At 37.7% G+C, this 18480-nt stretch overlaps 6 protein-coding genes across 7 annotated transcripts; 2 read left to right on the forward strand and 4 right to left on the reverse strand.

Moving 5' to 3' along the window:
* Positions 1-545: 545 nt before the first annotated feature.
* On the reverse strand, positions 546-1769 carry LOC111804262. Of its 2 annotated transcripts, XR_002816496.1 has the most exons (2): positions 861-1769; positions 546-585 (listed from the first exon to the last, which is right to left on the reverse strand). XR_002816496.1 is itself a non-coding variant. In XM_023688999.1 (1 exon), exon 1 carries the CDS (start codon positions 1658-1660, stop codon positions 1040-1042), a length of 621 nt encoding a protein of 206 aa, XP_023544767.1. In that variant the 5' UTR covers positions 1661-1769; the 3' UTR covers positions 752-1039. The 2 variants fall into 2 exon arrangements, 1 of the variants encoding a protein (XP_023544767.1); XM_023688999.1 differs by lacking the exon at positions 546-585 and having other exon boundaries at positions 752-1769.
* A 3386-nt stretch (positions 1770-5155) lies between these two features.
* On the forward strand, positions 5156-5530 carry LOC111803724. The gene has a single exon (XM_023688248.1). It carries the CDS (start codon positions 5156-5158, stop codon positions 5528-5530), a length of 375 nt encoding a protein of 124 aa, XP_023544016.1.
* Positions 5531-7496: 1966 nt separating this feature from the next.
* LOC111803752 (derlin-2.2) lies at positions 7497-11098 on the forward strand. The gene is made up of 6 exons (XM_023688288.1): positions 7497-7840; positions 8413-8512; positions 9735-9949; positions 10036-10119; positions 10309-10362; positions 10700-11098. The coding sequence occupies exons 1-6, from the start codon at positions 7742-7744 to the stop codon at positions 10880-10882; spliced, it is 735 nt and encodes a 244-aa protein (XP_023544056.1). The 5' UTR covers positions 7497-7741; the 3' UTR covers positions 10883-11098.
* A 127-nt stretch (positions 11099-11225) lies between these two features.
* Positions 11226-13616, reverse strand: LOC111803751 (cardiolipin synthase (CMP-forming), mitochondrial). The gene is made up of 8 exons (XM_023688287.1): positions 13015-13616; positions 12786-12852; positions 12610-12684; positions 12470-12521; positions 12091-12176; positions 11901-11975; positions 11719-11813; positions 11226-11629 (listed from the first exon to the last, which is right to left on the reverse strand). Exons 1-8 carry the CDS (start codon positions 13503-13505, stop codon positions 11536-11538), a joined length of 1035 nt encoding a protein of 344 aa, XP_023544055.1. The 5' UTR covers positions 13506-13616; the 3' UTR covers positions 11226-11535.
* A 660-nt stretch (positions 13617-14276) lies between these two features.
* On the reverse strand, positions 14277-14594 carry LOC111803725. The gene has a single exon (XM_023688250.1). It carries the CDS (start codon positions 14592-14594, stop codon positions 14277-14279), a length of 318 nt encoding a protein of 105 aa, XP_023544018.1.
* A 535-nt stretch (positions 14595-15129) lies between these two features.
* Positions 15130-18379, reverse strand: LOC111803215 (adenosine deaminase-like protein). The gene is made up of 12 exons (XM_023687524.1): positions 18195-18379; positions 18023-18093; positions 17532-17623; positions 17370-17429; positions 17023-17256; positions 16859-16935; positions 16706-16775; positions 16503-16616; positions 16027-16093; positions 15799-15903; positions 15546-15710; positions 15130-15455 (listed from the first exon to the last, which is right to left on the reverse strand). The coding sequence occupies exons 1-11, from the start codon at positions 18269-18271 to the stop codon at positions 15586-15588; spliced, it is 1092 nt and encodes a 363-aa protein (XP_023543292.1). The 5' UTR covers positions 18272-18379; the 3' UTR covers positions 15130-15455; positions 15546-15585.
* Positions 18380-18480: the final 101 nt, after the last annotated feature.

The raw sequence follows: 18480 nt of genomic DNA on the forward strand, positions 1-18480 counted from the left end.
CCTTTTTAAATTTACTATACAACCCTACCCTTCATCTCTTATCTACAAATAAGTTCCGCACCATATATTTTTAGAATTATTTCATGTTTTTTATCGAAATTAATTTTTATAAAATGGAAAAAAAAAACAATTACACAATTCTTCACCTTAACTTATGGAAATTGCAAACTCACTTTCTTACGCTCAAGCAACCTACATCAATAATTTCCTCTTTCAAATATATAAAAAAAAAATAAAACAATTGAAAACAATGCAAATTGACACGTGTAAAATGAGAATTAATAATTGAGCTGGGTCCAAATTCATCATAAAAGATCCGCATTTTTCGCTCCTTGTATCCCGACCCATATACACCTTTTTAACTGGACTGCAACTAGCCACGGCCCAATTTTGATTACCGTCCCTCCGATTTTGTAGGTCCAAAAAATCAGAATATTTTGAGAATTCAGGGAGGGGATAATGCATCACCCAGAAACAGAACAACCCTTTTTTTTAGGGTTTGAACAGTGGATAGCCCGACCCGACCCGACCCAATAGTTGATGATGAAAGGGTTGTTTCCACTCCACTGCAGCTTCAAATTGGATCTTCACTAAGAACCCTCNAAAAAAAAAAAAAAAAAAAAAAAAAAAAAAAAAAAAAAAAAAAAAAAAAAAACCAATCCTAATTGTATATAGCCGTTGACAAAAAATTTAATTTGTGGAAAGGAGACCCTGTACTCAAATTGGGGGAATTATAACATAAGAAACAGAGTGAAAAGAGATGGGTTGATTTTCAAATTCCATTCCGGCCGCCGGTCGGGCAGTTCTTGAATTAGATTTTTTATATATATATATATATAAAAAAATAATAATAATCATACTTGGAAATCTGGGAGGATGAGTTGCCACCGGGTTTACCCGATTAACCGAGTCAACTGCGATCCAAGGAAAAAAAGGAATTCATCCCATTTTCACAATATTAATTAATCCTTGGTTGATCTTCAATTCTGGAATTAATAGTCATGAATCTCGCTCCTAATGACGATTTGATTTTTTAATTTTAGCCATCGAACCCGGTCTGTCTCCAAACCGCATCCCGGACCCGTCTCATATCCCGGCCCTTCAGGGTCCGCCCGACACCGACGAAACCCGAAGTGGCGTTCTTTTTTCGACTTCTGGCCAAGTACTCATGTGGCGGAACAATCTCCGAATCCGGGTCATCCAACGGCTCGTCCAACTCGTGTAGCGAATCAACCGAGTCCACTCGAAGAATCTTGCTCCAATCCGGCACGTTCACGGGCGCTGACGTAGCCATCTGCCGCCCTCGTGGAGACGCCACCGTGTCGTGCCCCCGAAACCGATGCACGATTCTCGCCGATGCCATCCTGTCCGGATCTTCAAATGCCAGCGATAATCCTCCTACGTGTCGCTCACGAGGAACCCCACTCCCCGTCCTCACCGGAATCTCTCCGTGACTATTTCTCCCTCCGCCAACACAGGGCAACGAATTCTCTTCCCCGAAATCCTCCCGGTCCGTCTCCACGCGATCCGGCATCGGCCAAACATCCTCTTCGCCCAGTTCCGATGAGTCTGTCTCGGTGTTGCCTTGGCTATGACTGTAGCTATAGCTACCGAGTAATCGCTCGCTCTGACTCGTCGTCAATTTCCGACCTTTAGCCATTATTGAAATAAATTTCCCCGGAAGGAAAAATACCTCTCTGTTAAACAGTGAGTATAGTATCCTATTCCAATACTCCCCCTCTTACACTGGGACTCCAATTGGATAAAAATATAAANGGGGGGGGGGGGGGGGGGGGGCCAAAAAAAGATTAACAACACATGGGCAGGGATTGGAAGGCGAATGTGTTGTATATATAACAAACTTTATTTCTCGCATTTCATGTGAATTTGGGTTCATTTTATTTGCATTTCCCTCAAGTCCAAGCTTCAATCAGATGCATGGTAAGAAATGGGGATAGAAGACGACAAGACAGCCACGAAACCGATACTATTTCCCTACTGATAATTAACTCTTAAATTAAATGGACTTGTCCTAAGTTCCACGCTCTGTTCAAGGCGCCTACTGTCATTCTCTGTGCTTTTTTTTTTTAGTTCACCATTCTCTGCGCTTTTTTGTTGCAAAGCGGCAACATTAATTGTCTTTTGTTACTAATTAATTTGCTTAATTGTATGTCATCACCCAGAAGTCATATAAAATATTTGGTCGCAGGATTATTACCCAAGTTTATCACTTTAAATCACATTTACGGCGCCTGTCCGGAAAAAACAACCCTAGTTTGACTAAACCTAATACTGATGATTCGTGGTCCACGATCCACGTGTACATGAAGCCAGACATCTCTAACTGGTTGCTCGTCCTCTCAGCGAACACCGCGTGTATGGCTGGCTACACGTGTCGAGAATTGAATGGATGTATCAACAATTGACATTGATAACACATTGATTAGTGATTTAAAAGAGGTAATTAACTAAAAATTAAGGGTGGGGTTCGTGATGATGCGCACATTGGACGGCTCGTAGAAGGACAATGGGACCCACCACAAACGTAGGGTACTATGACTGCCAGTACTTTGCCCTGTATCAAACCCGTATTTACCTTTTAAATTTACCCTTTAATGGGTATTTATTAAGAGAAATTAAATTGAATGGTCACAAAACCATATTATATAAGGCGGAAGGAAGAAAATATTTAATATTGCAACATAGAGAAGTACTAAAATAGAGTATTATGATGACTGGGGCGAAAATGGCAGTATCTGATCTATGGAAGCAGGCGAGGCTTTTTTAATGGTATATGCGTATTGAAAATTGGATCCGATGATTTAAAGGTTCTAAAATAATGGGGGTTTGATTTGTTTAATCCACTCCCTTACAGCTTCAGCAATGATTGCAGTGCGAGTGGAATCATAGGGGAATTATTTAATTATGGATGTGTGTAAACTTAGGAAGAATCATTTTATGAGATTTGCTGTAGCTTATTAACATGCCTACTTTTTTCTTCTCTTTCCCTCTCATTCTCAACTACGCTAAAGTTTCAGAGGCTTTGTGTTGGAGCCTTTGTCGTTTTATTAAAGCCTATAAGGACTATAGGTTTATAGGCCTAGATCTTGACATTATTTTATATATTTTTTTATTATATAGTTTTGGGCCTTGGGTAACTTTTACTCATGATAAATATCAACATTTTCTGTCTTAAACATAAGACAAATGGGTTTGCATGACTCGTCTTGAGCTAGTCTTCTTGTATTAATGTCTTCTAGGTGATTACACTCATTACATTATCCATCATTACACGTCAAACAACATCATACCTATTTACTCAACTTGTATGTTTTTTTTTTCATATGGTCTGATGTCACGTAAATAAAAATTATCTTAAAATATGTGCGACACGTTCACAACACAAAAATACTCTATAGGTATGTTTTTTAGGAAATAAAGATATTTGCTTTAAATGGGTTTTTGAGTGGTCATTTTCCTTGGACATTTTAATCATTATGTTTCTTTAACCCTTTAATTAATTTAGTCACTTTCCTTGAAATCACATCGTTTGGTCCAATTTTTAATTTGGTAGGCCAAATGCTACTCCCACTTCCATAATTTTAACTTATCCTATACTCTCACATGGTCTTCCATGATCGATTACTTAATTATACCATTCACTGTTTTTGCAATTATTTGATCATTTTATTAAACTATACCTTTAGCTCATCAAACCAAAGCTTCTAAAAATTACAACTTGGTTATTTAAAGTCAAATTTTAATTATATCAAATTACATTCTATGTGCGCATGAAATTAATATATTTGTCATTAGATGAAAAAAAAAAAAATTAATGTAGCGGTGAAACTAGGTTGGGTTGGTTTTGCGGAAAGCAGACCGACGACCGATCCGGTTCAGTTCCATAAAACATACCCTCCGGCCGGCACCTAAAATTTCCGTGTAATGGAGCTGCCAGAGGTCGGCGGCGAGCTTTCTGGCCTGAAATTGACATTGTTTACAGCGTCGAGATCCATGTCTGTCCTCTAACTTCCACCGCAACAGAGGAGTCATCGGAACCACGAAGTTTGGGCACCGACACGACACTGCATGAAAACTCGGCCGTCCGGCAACGACACGACACTGGAGAGTTTTTGGTGGCCATCATATCAGAGAATTCTCAAAAGTCTCCAATCATTAAAACTTTTTTTTAGCTATATTTTCAGAATTTAAAGCTAAATTATATTATTCAAGTAAATGTAGTTAATACGTTGATTTTAGAAGAAAGGTTTGGGGTGCAATCTTAGCTCACAAGAAATTAAATCCTAAAATATTATTGAAACAACAAGAAACCCACCAATAAATGTCTAATATTCACCAATCTTTACCCTACACGCCTTCACCTAACATCTTCCCATTATTTAATCTTCCCTTAATTTTAACACAATTATTCACTCTACTACGTCACCCAAAATTTCAACCAAGTTCACCTAAATACCCTTGCATTCATTCACTTCAAATCGTGTTAAACTGCATGTTTTTCGCAGCTACGTGCAAGAAAAATATATGATATTAGACTCTTTACCTTACAAACATATTAAATTGAATTCAGGTCATGAATTAATACGAGCGTATTATCTATTAAAAAAATTAATAGTCAAATATATATGTTTAAAATCAAAATTATTTATTTATAATTTGCAATTAATTTCAGCTAACGGAATTGATTAAATAGTTATTAGAAATTAATGCTACTAAGTAGAATTGAGTAATTATTTTTTTAGTACACCCCTCAAATAAAAATCTGTTAAATTATGTTATATTATATAAATGAAATTTCTATTTATTTATTTGGAGAGTAGATAAATATTATTATTATAGCTTCTTAGCGAGACATAAAATAACAGCCGTTATATAATTTAGGGTGGTTAGATTAGGGAGATGGTCAATTACGAAAAAGCAAATTGATTGTGGCCGTTGAGATCATCATATATCTGCAGGCCCCACAGCTGCAAAACTTCCAAATCGGAGTTTGGTCAACTACCAGCTCCATTTATTGACACGTGTACAGACATAACAATAACTTTATTTACCATGTCGGATCTTATTGAATTTCTGCCTTCAACCAATACAAATATCGCCCAGGAGACGATACAAATTAAATTCCGACCAAGACATGGGTAACTGTTGCAGAGGTCAATCCTCCACCCCGGTGGTGTCGGGTGGCGATCGGAGGGCTCTGCCGCCGAAGAACCTCAGTCAGAGAAGGCATGGAGCTAATTCTTGTTCTACTACGATCAAGGGTTCAAAAGAGGGTAATCTGAGAGAGTTGAAAATAAGAATGACGAAAAAGGAGCTGAAGGAATTGGTTGGATGGTTGAACATGGCGGACTCGAGTTTTGAACAAGTTATGGCTCGTCTTGTGAACGTTATTAGCGAGCACAATGGTGATGATAGTGAAGAAGATGATAGGAATATTGGGCAGATGGTGAAATTGCGTCAGCAACGTTCATGGAGGCCTTCTCTGCAGAGCATTCCTGAGATAATCTGAAGTATGTATATGTAGAGTAAAGAAATTGACCTTTTAATTTCTTTATTCTTATTTCATTATATTTGAAAAAATAATGTTGGTTTTCTTTGTTTAATTATTATGACGTAGGAAGGGAATGAATTGAACGGATTGTAATGTACCATTTACCCGATATTTATGTTTTTAATTAGCTGCTAGCTTATAATTAAGTTTATTAGAAGCAAATGTATTGGCATAAGGTTAATAATTTAAGGCCAAACTATAAGAAAATCATAATTTAATGGCAAGGCTTCATCCAATAATCTGAATCATAATATGGTTGAAAAGTTAAATAAACTAGAATTATAATGTAACCAACCATATGATAATGTATTAGCTTTTGTGTCTTTCAAGATGTGTTTGTTGAGCTAGTTTTCTTTTATTTTGGAAATGTAAAGATGTCGGATGTGTTTGGTTGATTATGGAATGATTAGGAGTCAATTATATAAATTTGATGCATTGTCTAAAAGGTAATCTCGATTTGGTATTCCTTAATATAAATTAATCTAAAAGCATTGAAGTTGTTAATTAGGTATAATACATGTCGCTCACGTGCTCAATTATCTTATACTTGGTTTGACCTTTGATATTAACTTTTTCTTTTTGTTTCTATACATCAAATTATGGACGCATTGTTTTGGTAAAATCATTATAAAAGAGGGTTGAGGATTATTGGGAGTGAGTCCCACGTTGGTTAATTTAGTGGAAGATCATGGAGTTAGAAGTGAGGAATATTATCTCTATTGACATGAAGTCTTCTTGGGAGCCCAAATCAAAGCCATGAGAGCTTATGCTCAGACAATATCATACCCTTCTGAAGAGTGGTGATTTTTAACGAAGAGAAATTAGATATATGCAAAAATGTTAGACAAAAATAAATTCTATTTGCAAGACACCTTGAAGGAATGATACAAGAGAAAAAAAAAACGAAAAAATGAGTAAATAGAAATGACGAACAATAGCCTAGATTCCAAATGAATGAAAACGTGACTGAATTCGACGAGTCTCGCATTAGAAATATACAACATTTTCCTTGACGGATGTCTTGAAAAGGAACGTTCTTTGTTTGAGATTGAAGTCGTTACCTTATGGGAGCCATATGGGAGCCACCTAGGTGAGACGCTTTCTCTCTTCTCTTTTTCTTATTTCCATATGGTGAATCACTTGTGAAGTAGCTGAACATTGTGTCTGCTTCAACTTCACATGTTACTCGTGTCGTGTAGTGTAGCAACGCTACAAGTCAAGTCTCATAAAGGAATATTTTAGGCCCCAGCGACGAACATTTTCCAAAATTAACCCGCTTCCCACTGCTCCACGAGGAAAATTCCTCGTACATAATTAAAAGAGTCATTAAAAAGTGATGGACTCCTTATAAAATTGATTGGGGCCATGAACAAATTATAGAATCTTGAAAAGTTTTGGTTCACAAAACAAAGGCCATGAACAAAATTAAAGCTCCGAAGAACAACAGAAGTCATTGATTTGAGTGAAGAAACCATGGTGAGTTCTTCAGCATCTTCAATCGTCTCCCAAATCTAACCTTCAGCCTTCGTATTCTAATTCTCACACACGAAGGTTTCCCCATGGAATCTGCACGTTCTTACAATTTGTTGATTACAAACTGCGTTTCCATGAATTATCTCCTTTGGATCTGACTCAACTGGGCTAACAACTATCTTCTACTAAGCACTACAAGGAGAATTGGGCCTGCTGGCCCATGTAGAATGAAAACTCGATTGGTTTCAGGCCCATGTACTTAAGTCTACCCAAGCCCAGATTGCTGGGTAAGCGATGTAATGGATCGATTGTACTCGTATCGTATTGGCTCGATGGGCCTAGCCCAAAACAAAGCTTATTCCATTTTGGGGGTAAATTGTAATAACAGTGAAACTACTCGATTTACCGAGTGGGTGATTGGTTCGTGCAATATACTCGCGCTATTATTCGCGCCAAATCGTCATATCACCGTAAAAACGCAGAACGGGGAATAGCTGTTTTGTTTTGTTTCGCCGACTTTCTTCTCCAAACTTTTCCGTCCCGATTCTGCGGATCTCTTTCTCTGTGGGATTGTGCGGAGAATCTCTTCGCTCCAAGCTCCGGTTCTTCTTTCAAGCTTTTAAACATTAGCCTCTTCTGCGTCTTAGATCTCCACCGGACGTTTTTCTTTATCGGCGATCATTTTTCTGAGATTCGATGGCTCAAGCTGTGGAAGAATGGTACAAGCAAATGCCTATTATTACCCGCTCCTATCTCACTGCCGCTATCGCTACCACAATCGGCTGTTCCCTTGATGTATGTACCTTCTCTCCCCTTTTTCCATTTCTAGCTGTAGTTTTCTTGTTCTTGAGATCATCTAGGTTTACCTTTTGTTCTTTCTAGGGATCATCTCTTACATTATGGTTTTGAAGCGGAAGGTTTTGAGAATGCCTTCAAAGTTTTCTCTCAGTCTTGATTTTGATTTGTTATGGATTCATTAATGGTTTGATTTGCCATCCCGCATGGTTACCGGTGTCGATTAGTATTGCCTTGGGAGATTTTGATTTTTAGTTCGGTCTTTTGGTTTGCCATGGCGATTCTTGATGATTTTAGTGACCGATGGGGATTGCTGTACAAAATTCTTTAAGTTCTTGTGTCAAAATTTCCTGATACTTAGTGGTCCAAAACGAAGGCACCCTGTTTTGTTATTTCAGGATGATTTCTATTGGAATATCATAAACTCTAAACGTGTGGCTCATCCTTATAATCTTATTGGCCTTTGTTTCACATCATTTTGCTTCTTAATTTTGGAGTTTCACAAATGATATATTGTTTTAGCTTATCATTTGGTTTAGTTAATAATCTGTTACGGATTTTATATCCTACAGATTATTTCTCCGCATCATCTTTACTTGAACCCTATCCTGGTGGCCAAGAAGTATCAGTTCTGGCGTCTGATTACCAACTTCCTGTTCTTCCGAAAAATGGGTAATTATTGAAATTCAACCTAGTCCTGGCTTTTATCAATTTCAATTAAAATCATGCTTGTAGGTATTGTGAAATAACTAGAACTTGTTGTTCGGTGATAGAAAATTTTGAACTACAGGTTGTTATTCATTCCCTAAAGACTCACGTTATTTTCTCCATGCCCTTCACTAATTTGAAGAAACGAACGTATACTGTTATGGTGAAATTTTGTTCTATTATGGACGCTACTACCTACAACATTTATCCTACAACGTATTTTATCTTCCTTCATAAGTGCGATAATTTTGAATGAAGCTTTTGTGTACATTACAAGTTCAGTATTATATGTTGGTTCAAATCTTTTGGTAAATGATCGACATTCATTGCTCATTCCGGAATGGTAGGGTTGCCGATTACTAGGTTATTAAGTAACATTTATTATCTGCCTGAAATTGTAGACCATCGACTGCTCACATGAAGAATCTTATTCATGTACTTGATACTTATGTTACATTAGCCCCTTAACCTTGAATTTTATTCTTCATGAAAGTTTTGATGCAATGATGAAATTTATTCCATGTTTTGGAGGTACCTATGAAGCAAGGTAGCAACATATAAATTTGTAATAGGAAAGTTAGATTGGTGCCACAGTGATGCATCATGAAAGCTAATCATTTTAAGTATACTACTTTTTTCATGCACATTCCATTTCCTGATTGTAGTCATTGGTCATCAACTTTTTGAATAAGAACTCATGCTTGCAGCCTTGCAGTGCACGAGAGTGGTGTTAGATGTCTTGTTCTTGTTTATTTTGGGTTTTAGCTTTTATGAAGTTCTGGTCTATATGCACATGAGATGTAATTAGCAAGCTAAAGGTGTTGATGTCTTGTTCTTGTATTTGTTGTGAAAAAAAATATTACATTGAAATGCACCTTATTTTACTTGTGAACCTTTGAATCCTTTCCTCGTCCTTGCAATTATGATTTAGCCACCTCTTCCCCTTACCCCAAAAGGATAAAACTAACCTTCTTTTACCCTATATATTCTTGGGTCGGTTACCTCTTTTTATATTCATTTAGTTACAAAGGAGATGGAAAATTTGGCATCTTCTATCTTTCTCGACTCTTTCAGCATTTTCAGTTTATATATACATATATGTATATGTTTCTCTTTTGGACAAGATTGAAATTGACAACTATCTGATGTTCCACTCTTAACATTGTGATGTATCTGTTATTGCCAGATTTGGATTTTTTGTTTCACATGTTTTTTCTTGCCCGATACTGCAAACTTCTGGAAGAAAACTCTTTTAGGGGAAGAACAGCTGATTTCTTTTATATGCTCTTATTTGGGGCCACGGTGCTAACTGCAATTGTTTTGGTTGGGGGAATGATACCATACTTGTCCGAGTCAATTGCTGAAGTTATATTCCTTAGCAACTCTCTGACATTCATGATGGTTAGTTTCCATCTAATATGAGAGCTATTGTCTCATTATTTTCATGCAATTCAGCTTTTTACTTCAACAAATCTTCTTATACACAGGTTTATGTGTGGAGCAAGCAAAATCCGTTCATCCATATGAGCTTTTTGGGCCTCTTTACATTTACAGCAGCTTACCTGCCATGGGTGAGTAAGCCTGGGTTTCTTTGCATATTATTATTCTTTCAGTCATCCTGAAGTTGAAAATTTGTCTATGACTAGATCCCATCCAATGTTAATTCCTTGCAGTTGAATTCTCTATTCACCAGTAAAAGCATCACCTTTAAACTTCACGATAGAATATTAACTTTGTTTCTTTTCCTTTTTCCTGCACAGGTTCTATTAGGGTTCTCTGTACTTGTCGGGGCCAGTGCATGGGTAGATCTACTGGTATGCCGTCTGACTCTGCATTTGGAATATAATTCTTCACAGTTACTTATGTTTGATCCGACACTCTTTAGGTTTGCATAGTTCAATATTTTCTTAACCTGGAGTCTCCCGAAACTGGTATTTTAAAACATTTTAGTACGGCTAAAGTATAATATGTAATTAATAACAAACAGCAAAATAAAATCAATTTCCCTCACATTGATTGTTTACGGAAATTGTTGGGTAGTTGAGGCCAGGAATATTAGTCAGTGGTTTTTTTTTTTTTTTTTTATTAGCACGAATTGCTTTAAATTAATGTAACCTTTTCCCTATGAAAACGAATTCTTTTGTGACTCAGGGTATGGTTGCTGGCCACGCTTATTATTTTCTTGAAGACGTGTACCCACGAATGACAGGCCGTCGACCGTTGAAAACCCCATCCTTTATCAGGGCCTTGTTTGCTGATGAAGCAGTTGTAGTGGCACGGCCCGTGGATTTGAGATTTGCAGCACCTGCTGTTGAGGATATTCATCAAGATTAGTTATTAGACATTTGAGCAGTCTAGTGAACTGAAGCTTACCGTCTTTTGGGCATTTATCCACCCAAGAAAGGAGCAACCCCTGATGACAAGGAATTGTATTTTTCATCTGTAACATAGTAGTACACACCAAATTTGGCTTTAATTTTCCCACCTTTGTTTGGTATTGCCTTTGTGCGATAGTGAAATCTCAATTCTATTCGCTCTGGAATTTCTTGATTCAAAATGCTACAGCTGAAGATGAATTTAAGCCGTTCAAAAGTGTTAGTTAATTTGAACACAAGCAAATTGAATGATCAAATTCGTTGTGATCTGATTAACATTAAAGTCCCTTTATATTGTTGATATAACACTGACGTCCCCTTCTGTCTATTAGAGATTAAACAAGAGAAAACACAAATAATTCGATGAAGACATGTTTTGGGTGCACTTGGCACAAATAACCATTCCCGAGAACTATGTACATGCTCATGTTATTCAAACTTAAAAGAGTACAAATTCTTTTTCATTTCGAAGGGAAATCTTCTGTTGTAGAAATTTGTTCAGCCTGTTGAAACAGTTTGATCCGAGACCTTCTCACATCCATGTCATCAAAAGTTTGGAGATCTCAGACATAATTTTTCTGAAGCTTTGCTCACATCTGCAAGTACTAGACCCTACACTTTTCCAGCAATCAATCCAGAACTTTTCTTCATGAACTGTGCTCCATATGCTGCTGTCGAGGCCACTGTCGTTGACGCCACTAGCCAGCTGCAACCCGATCGAAAGAACGGTAAGTTTTTCGATATGTTATCTAGAGATTATAAACTTAGGTATCAAAAAGCTAGTAGCTGACATACCTCAAGAGCGTGACATAGAGCTCAGTCTCCTGTGTTCCAAACTCAGGTTGCAGAAGCGCAGCAGCGACCAATACCAATTGAAAAACAGTATTGACCTAACACAATCATCATCCTTACTAAGTAAAATGCTTGAATCCAGCCTTTTCTGATAGCGTAATTGTACAATTGGAAGTTATAATTACCTTGCTAATAAACAGAGGCTCAACCTTTTGGGGAGAGGAACCGTCAAGATTGAAAAAGTCATGCCAGCTTCTCCACTGAAAAATTTTCAAACAACATTAGCGAGGAAGCTAGTTCCGGAGAAACCAGAGCATCCCATCAAGAAAATGGCAGTGCAGGGACTTTCAGAGTAACAATATTCAATTTTTTCACCTTCCAACCCAAGCTATTGGCTCTCTGATATACAGCACCACTAACAAGTAAGACATCTCTCCCAACAACAAGGGCAACAAGTCCAGCTACGATAGAAAACAAAATCACGATTTATACTCATAAATGAATGATGAGAAATTCCACGATTTAAATGTGTTCAATCTTCAATATCAAATCTGGCCGATCACATCAAAACATAAAACATACCTAGGGGAATCAATGGACTAACTATGAAGGAGATTGAAACAAGAACATTTAAATTCCACGAATGAAGATCTTCTCGAATAATGGATCGTAGTATCTTACAGTTGGAGTATTTTACAATCCAACAAGAAATCGAGAATCGGCGAGAATTAGATTAGAGGAATGGAATACTTACGATGGAGAAGATCATTCTGCACCATTGCCAAAGCAACACATCCAATGAGAACCTGATCCCAGGACCAGAACAAGAGTGAATAAAAGCAACCCAATTCAAAATATACATGAAATAGAAGGGGTAGGGGATACAAAATTTACCTTGTCAGCCAAAGGATCCAGATAAGAACCCACTACAGAGTTTATTCCCATTTTTCTGGCGGCATATCCATCCAGCTACGAAAGAGGGGGCAAAAGCTAATTAAAAGTATATCAACCGTTTTCGTATTCAGAATATTATTGTGATTGAGTCAAGAAAGATAACATCAGCCGAGTACCCAGTCGGTTGCTCCTGATATAGCTAATCCCACCATCGCCGAAGAGTACCAGCCGTTTGATATCATCCTGTATCAACATCCAGATGATGCAAAATGTATCGATCATTAACTTGAAGAATGTACAACGGAAATGCCAATCAAGAAAACAACGAACAGATGAGTCAATTGGGAAACATGGAATGAGATTTAAATTTTGATGAAGTCAAGGGTGGAGAACAAGAAACATTACCATCCAAGGAAAGGACCGGAAATTAACCGGCTTACTGAAATTAAGTTGGGCAAATTTACGAAGCCATGTACCAAATTATCATTTGTTGTGTTCGAATCCGATCGATCCAACAAGTGTGGCCCGGATGATACTGACCCAAATCCTATTCTGAGAGGAAGATTGGTTCTGCGAAGCAAATTGAATCCAGAATTTAAAGCTTCAACTCTGTGCAAAATAATTCTATTTCCTTGTACATAAAGGGGAGTGGCGGACTGCAAAAGCTTCCATGGCGGAGACGACAGGAAAAGAGGACCATGAAAGGGAAAAATCAATTTTGAGAGAGGAGAAAGAAGCCTCGTTGAGTGATAACCGAAGGGAGACAGAGGCTGGGATGGGAAAGAAGAAAGCGGAGAGAAGGGAGCTGAAATTGTACATGTGGTGGTCGTAAGGAAGGTTTTGAACCGACTGGGATTCTTCTTGATTAGAGCTTTAAGAGACCTAAAAATCGCCATTAGTAGGTCATTTTCTTTCCGATTTAGGCCTTTCTAAAGGTGAAGGTCGCTACTCCTCCGAGGTAGACGGTGGATTCTAGTCGGTGTGCCTGCAATTAGGTTTTACAGGTTTCGGATGAAGACGACGGCGAACACGTGGATTTTCCTCAGACAATGGATGGGCTTTTTGACAAGCCCATGGACCATTTCAGCCCGATAATAAAAAACACACGTGGATTTTCTTCAGACAATGCCTGGGCTTTTTGACAAGCCCATGGACCTTTTCACCCGATGATAAAAACACACGTGGATTTTATTCAGACAATGCCTGGGAGAAAATCATTTGTTTTTTTTTGTTTTTTTTGTTTTTTTTGGTGACAAAAATTATTATTCAAACTTATGGTTCAAGATATATGAAATAATAACTTAAGATCAGGCACCACTGAACACAAAACAAATTAGTATCTCCATTATATCCCATTTTCAAGGACCCAGTGTTCAAAACCTTCCAATTGAAGAAAAATCATAAGATTTGTTGATTTATGCTATAAACATTATGGATGCCAAGCAAAAGCATTGCTGCTTCAATCTCACTCTTGTTAGAATGAAGGAGAAAAGAAAGATTAATGATTGTTCCAAATACAATCTTCTGTTGAGAGCCGCCATGGCTTAATTTCCTTCTCCAGTAAAGAAAAAACGTTGCAATCCATGAAATGAAGCACAAACAGATAAGGGAAATCAGAAGCAAAACAAAGAAACAAGACCCTTTAGAAGTGGAGCAGGAAATGAAGATCAAATGGGAAAGTCGTGTTTGAGAATCCTGTAACTGAAACCAGGAATCCCATTGAAGCGATTGCTTTTTGACAATTCAACAGCACTGCAGATGTTAGGGAGAATCCCATTATTGCCTTTTCTCTTCTTCCACTTCCAAGTCAAGGACACAAGCCAAAAGCTTCCCTTACAATCGCTTCTCCTCGAAGCATCTCCACTTATCCTCTGAGAGCTGCCATGGCGTTCCACCTCAAACTTGGTGAAGTACTCAATCTCCTTCATCACCAGCGACCCCACAGTGCCTCGCGTGCCAATTGCAAGTGGAGCAATACCATCCATTTTCTCAGAGAGGCTTCTGCTTCTGCTCATCCTTTTATACATTCTACTGCCTTCACACGCCCTTTTCTCGAGGACTTTTGGGGTTGCTTTGAGTTTAGGCCATCCATCTCCTTGTTTGATGAAACTTGCTTTACATAAAGTTGATAATATTAAGTTTCTGCGTGATTGGTGGATTCTGGGAGCCAAATGGACATCATACTCTACTTGTTATTTGCTCTGGAGGCATGTTTCTCCATTATAATGTCTTTCTTAAGATCTCTTTTAACTTGTTTGGCCATCATTAGCACAGGCATGCCCTCATGGGTTTCCTGAGAGTTTTTCATTTCTTTCTCTTATGATTATAAACCAGAGAACCAAACAGGAGCCTGCCCATTGTTATCTTGCCTTTTGCTCCTTGCCATCATTTTAGTATTCCTAACAGGGTAAGGATGATTTAGAGTTCTCATTCAGTGGTGATGCTAGATCCGCCCTTATGACCTTAAATGGCATACCTCAGATGTACCATTTCTATCTAATCCACAAAAAAGGTTCAATCTTGAGTCACAACATGCTGTAATTTTATTCTTTTATTTAAGTCATAATAAACTGAAAACTACAGCGTTCTTTTCTCTGAAGCTTGAAACTGTTTTTGGGTCTAGAAAGTGAAAGAAATTTGTCTCAAATAGCAAGTGAACCAATTCTAAAACCTATATCTAAATTAACAGGAAGTGTTCAGAAGAGAAAATAGTAGAGGGTTAGGGAACAGACAAGACCAGACAAGTAGAAGCCCCTTCAATTGATCAGATTTCCATTAATCATCCAAGAATGCTGAATATGGCTTCAGAAATTTATGTAATGTAATGTGCCTTCCAACACAAAAACCTGAAGAAACAGAATTAAGTTTCAGGAGTCTATCAAAACCAACTAGTCAGAATGATCCTCACAAGTTGAATGCATCAATATGTTGACTACCATGATTAATCGCTCCCGCGCATCTCAAATGCACTTATGATTATCGAGCCAGGTTTGTTACGAAAGAATCGAACATCTGTTTCAGAATAGTCTTTACTTCATCCTCTGCAAATATGAATTCAATAGCATCTCTTGCCAGCTGAAATATTTCCCTTTTTCCAAGACCTGTCAAGAGAAAACGAGGGGCCTCAGACCATTATCTTTAAATCTAATGTTCATTGCATTTATCATGAACAATATAGTTCTTAGTTACCAAACGCAGAGACTGCCAAACTGTATTCTTTTGAAACGCTGGTGGAGAAAACCCCAGAATCATCAGTGCAGATTACTAAAGGATGGTTTGCTTTATACAAGTCAGCTGCATTGCCAATCACAGGTTGTTACAATGGTGATTCTAACTTTATGTGCATAGAATAACCCAAAAGATTACTATGAATTTCTTAATTGAACCCTTCCAATACATTTAAGAATGAGAACTAACCAAAGTGATGAACATCTATTGAAGAAATTGAATTGGTCCTGATGTTGGATGTGAAGCAAATTTCAACCTGAAAGGAGAGAAAATCACATTTTAAGGTCATGCGGCAATTCAAGTTTCCCAAGTTTTATGATTGGAGAGGAATAGGACTCTTTAAGACAGATTCAAAGACATCGACAAAGCCGGGAGGAAAGGATGAAGATGTTCATTCACTCTAGAAGGAACGTCAGGTAATTTTAGACCATTTGATTTCTTTTGGACTAGAACTGTTTCTCTACTTAGAAAATCTTGAACTATCTGCTTTTTTTTTTCAAAATTATAAAAATATTTTCAAGACTCCAATGTCATAACAAGAAATGGTCTAAACTCATGGTCAATAATCTTCAGCAAAAGGACCTAAGGATGTAAAAGAAAGCTAGTCTCAAGCAGCAGTGTCATCAAGAAGAGAAAACTCATGGCAGATATACTAGATTTCTGACCGGAATGTTCAAACGTTTCAGTTTCTCCCAGTCTTCTCCTTGAAAGAAACACGCATGGCCAACCCTCTGAGGCCAAAAGTCTAACATAGCTTGTATCTCCTTCGGATTAGGTACCTACAAGCACTAACTTCCAGGAATAAAGATCAAACTGGTGAGGGCATTTCAAGTCCCAGCAAGTGTGAGTACACGAAAAGATAGTGTACCTCGCCACAGTGAAGTGTTATGTCAAGGCCATTTTCTTTTGCAAATTGAAGAGCAGGCAAAAAGGTGGTCCTGCATCATGTTCAAGAAGGGTTAGATTCTATTCCAACTTAAACAAAAAAAAGCTTTTGTGAAAAATGGCCTTGGGAATATACCATTCACCCACAATTGGATTTCCTGAAAGATCAATACCAACTACTCCCACATCTTTCAATTCCAGTGCAAGTTTCACCTGCAATAAGTAGTGCAAGATAAACGTGATCGTTTCATCCACTATCCGAGGTGTAAGCTCAAGGTAAAGTTTGTTTTGCTAACATACAGTTTCCATGGCATCCTCAGTCGTCTCTCGTCGGTCAATGCTCAAAAGAAGTCTAACATATATCCTTTTTCTTGGAGTAACATTTCTAGCATTGTCTATAGGCAGAGAATTCAACGAACTTCGGGCATCAACATCATGTGGCATGAAAGCAACATCGACGCTACTGATACTTTTCAGACCTTCCACAACTGCTTCCATGTATGACCGTTTGGTCATTCCAATTGACTTGTTTTTCTGTTTAAAAGGAAATCCACACCAAGCAAGTTGATTTATAATCTCCACAACTAAGCCTAACCCCTAGAGAACGAGAAAGTACATTCCTGAATTGAAGGCAACTGATAGAATACCTTTGGAGTTGTTCTTAACTCAAGGTAAACAACATTCTCAGAAGCAAAGTCTTCAATAACCTGGTTAAAAGTAGAATTGATAGGAGAAAGTTACACAGCGTACATCTACAATTAATGATTTTTTAAAAAAAGGAAAAAAAAAAAAAAAAGATGTTTACATACTTCTCTGGTGATTCTCGTAATAGTTGTATGATCAGTGGTGACCATGTGGATCAGGTCAAACAACTTGAACACTTCAACAAGAGAACGGTCACCTGAATGAAGAGACACATAAGAACTCTGTCCCTCAAGCTATACTTTGTTTGGATTTTGAAAACATTACAGGCAAGCAAACAAAGAAACCTACGACTGAGAGTAGTTTTATAAGCTTAATTCTCAAAAACCAAAAAGAAAAAGTCAAATAATTATCAAATAGAGCTGTAGATATTGGTGTACGGATTTTATGCAACATGGAAAAAAGAGTACATATTACAATATCGAGAACCCTATAAGAAAACTACAAAAGCTTGAGTTAATGGCCATGTTTGGAGCTTGCAGGCATTACATAACATAAATTTCAAAGCATTGAATTAGAAATGTAATCGGTGTTAATTTTGTTGCACATTCCCAAAACAACTAGAATCCAAGAAGTAAGGAAGAAAGAAACGGCGTACTTTTGAGGATGACATGCTCGAAATCAGAAAACACTAAGACGCCCTTCTCACCCAACTCTCTGGCAAGCTCCCTGTAAGAGAAACACCATCTCAGACGCAAATAAGTGAAAATCAAAAGTGGCGCAAGTATAGAGAAGACAGAAAATGGATATAATAGGGAGAAGAAGGTCACAGTAAAGTAGAGTCTCTGATGGAGCCATTGAGATGAGCATGAAGCTCCACTTTCGGCATCGACTCGCACCATTCCATTTCTGCTTCTCTATCTCTTTGGCTCTACAGCTGAATGTGTTGCTGAAGAACAACAATCTTACCCAACACCATTGACTCTCATAACTGCTATGTGCTATCTCTGAAATCCGTATTCCTCCCTTCGTTCAGGGTTGACTATATCTCTTTGGGCCGGGCTCAATATTCTAAAAAACACCACTCCATGGGCCTCACTATACGGCCCAATAAGA

Source organism: Cucurbita pepo, chromosome LG10 (assembly GCF_002806865.2).
Source record: "Cucurbita pepo subsp. pepo cultivar mu-cu-16 chromosome LG10, ASM280686v2, whole genome shotgun sequence".
In the NCBI taxonomy this organism is placed as follows: Eukaryota; Viridiplantae; Streptophyta; class Magnoliopsida; order Cucurbitales; family Cucurbitaceae; genus Cucurbita; species Cucurbita pepo.

Coding starts and splice junctions, on each gene's coding strand:
- LOC111804262 (XM_023688999.1), bottom strand. CDS start 1,660: ATGGCTAAAGGTCGGAAATTGACGACGAGTCAGAGCGAGCGATTACTC.
- LOC111803215 (XM_023687524.1), bottom strand. CDS start 18,271: ATGGAATGGTGCGAGTCGATGCCGAAAGTGGAGCTTCATGCTCATCTC. Junction 16,776..16,858: donor AATCCAATTGTGGGTGAATG/GTATATTCCCAA, acceptor AACATGATGCAG/GACCACCTTTTTGCCTGCTC. Junction 15,904..16,026: donor AATAGATGTTCATCACTTTG/GTTAGTTCTCAT, acceptor TTGGCAATGCAG/CTGACTTGTATAAAGCAAAC.
- LOC111803724 (XM_023688248.1), top strand. CDS start 5,156: ATGGGTAACTGTTGCAGAGGTCAATCCTCCACCCCGGTGGTGTCGGGT.
- LOC111803725 (XM_023688250.1), bottom strand. CDS start 14,594: ATGGATGGTATTGCTCCACTTGCAATTGGCACGCGAGGCACTGTGGGG.
- LOC111803752 (XM_023688288.1), top strand. CDS start 7,742: ATGGCTCAAGCTGTGGAAGAATGGTACAAGCAAATGCCTATTATTACC. Junction 9,950..10,035: donor ACTCTCTGACATTCATGATG/GTTAGTTTCCAT, acceptor TCTTATACACAG/GTTTATGTGTGGAGCAAGCA. Junction 10,363..10,699: donor GTGCATGGGTAGATCTACTG/GTATGCCGTCTG, acceptor TTTGTGACTCAG/GGTATGGTTGCTGGCCACGC.
- LOC111803751 (XM_023688287.1), bottom strand. CDS start 13,505: ATGGCGATTTTTAGGTCTCTTAAAGCTCTAATCAAGAAGAATCCCAGT. Junction 12,522..12,609: donor TGGATCCTTTGGCTGACAAG/GTAAATTTTGTA, acceptor TCCTGGGATCAG/GTTCTCATTGGATGTGTTGC. Junction 11,814..11,900: donor AGCCTCTGTTTATTAGCAAG/GTAATTATAACT, acceptor TGATTGTGTTAG/GTCAATACTGTTTTTCAATT.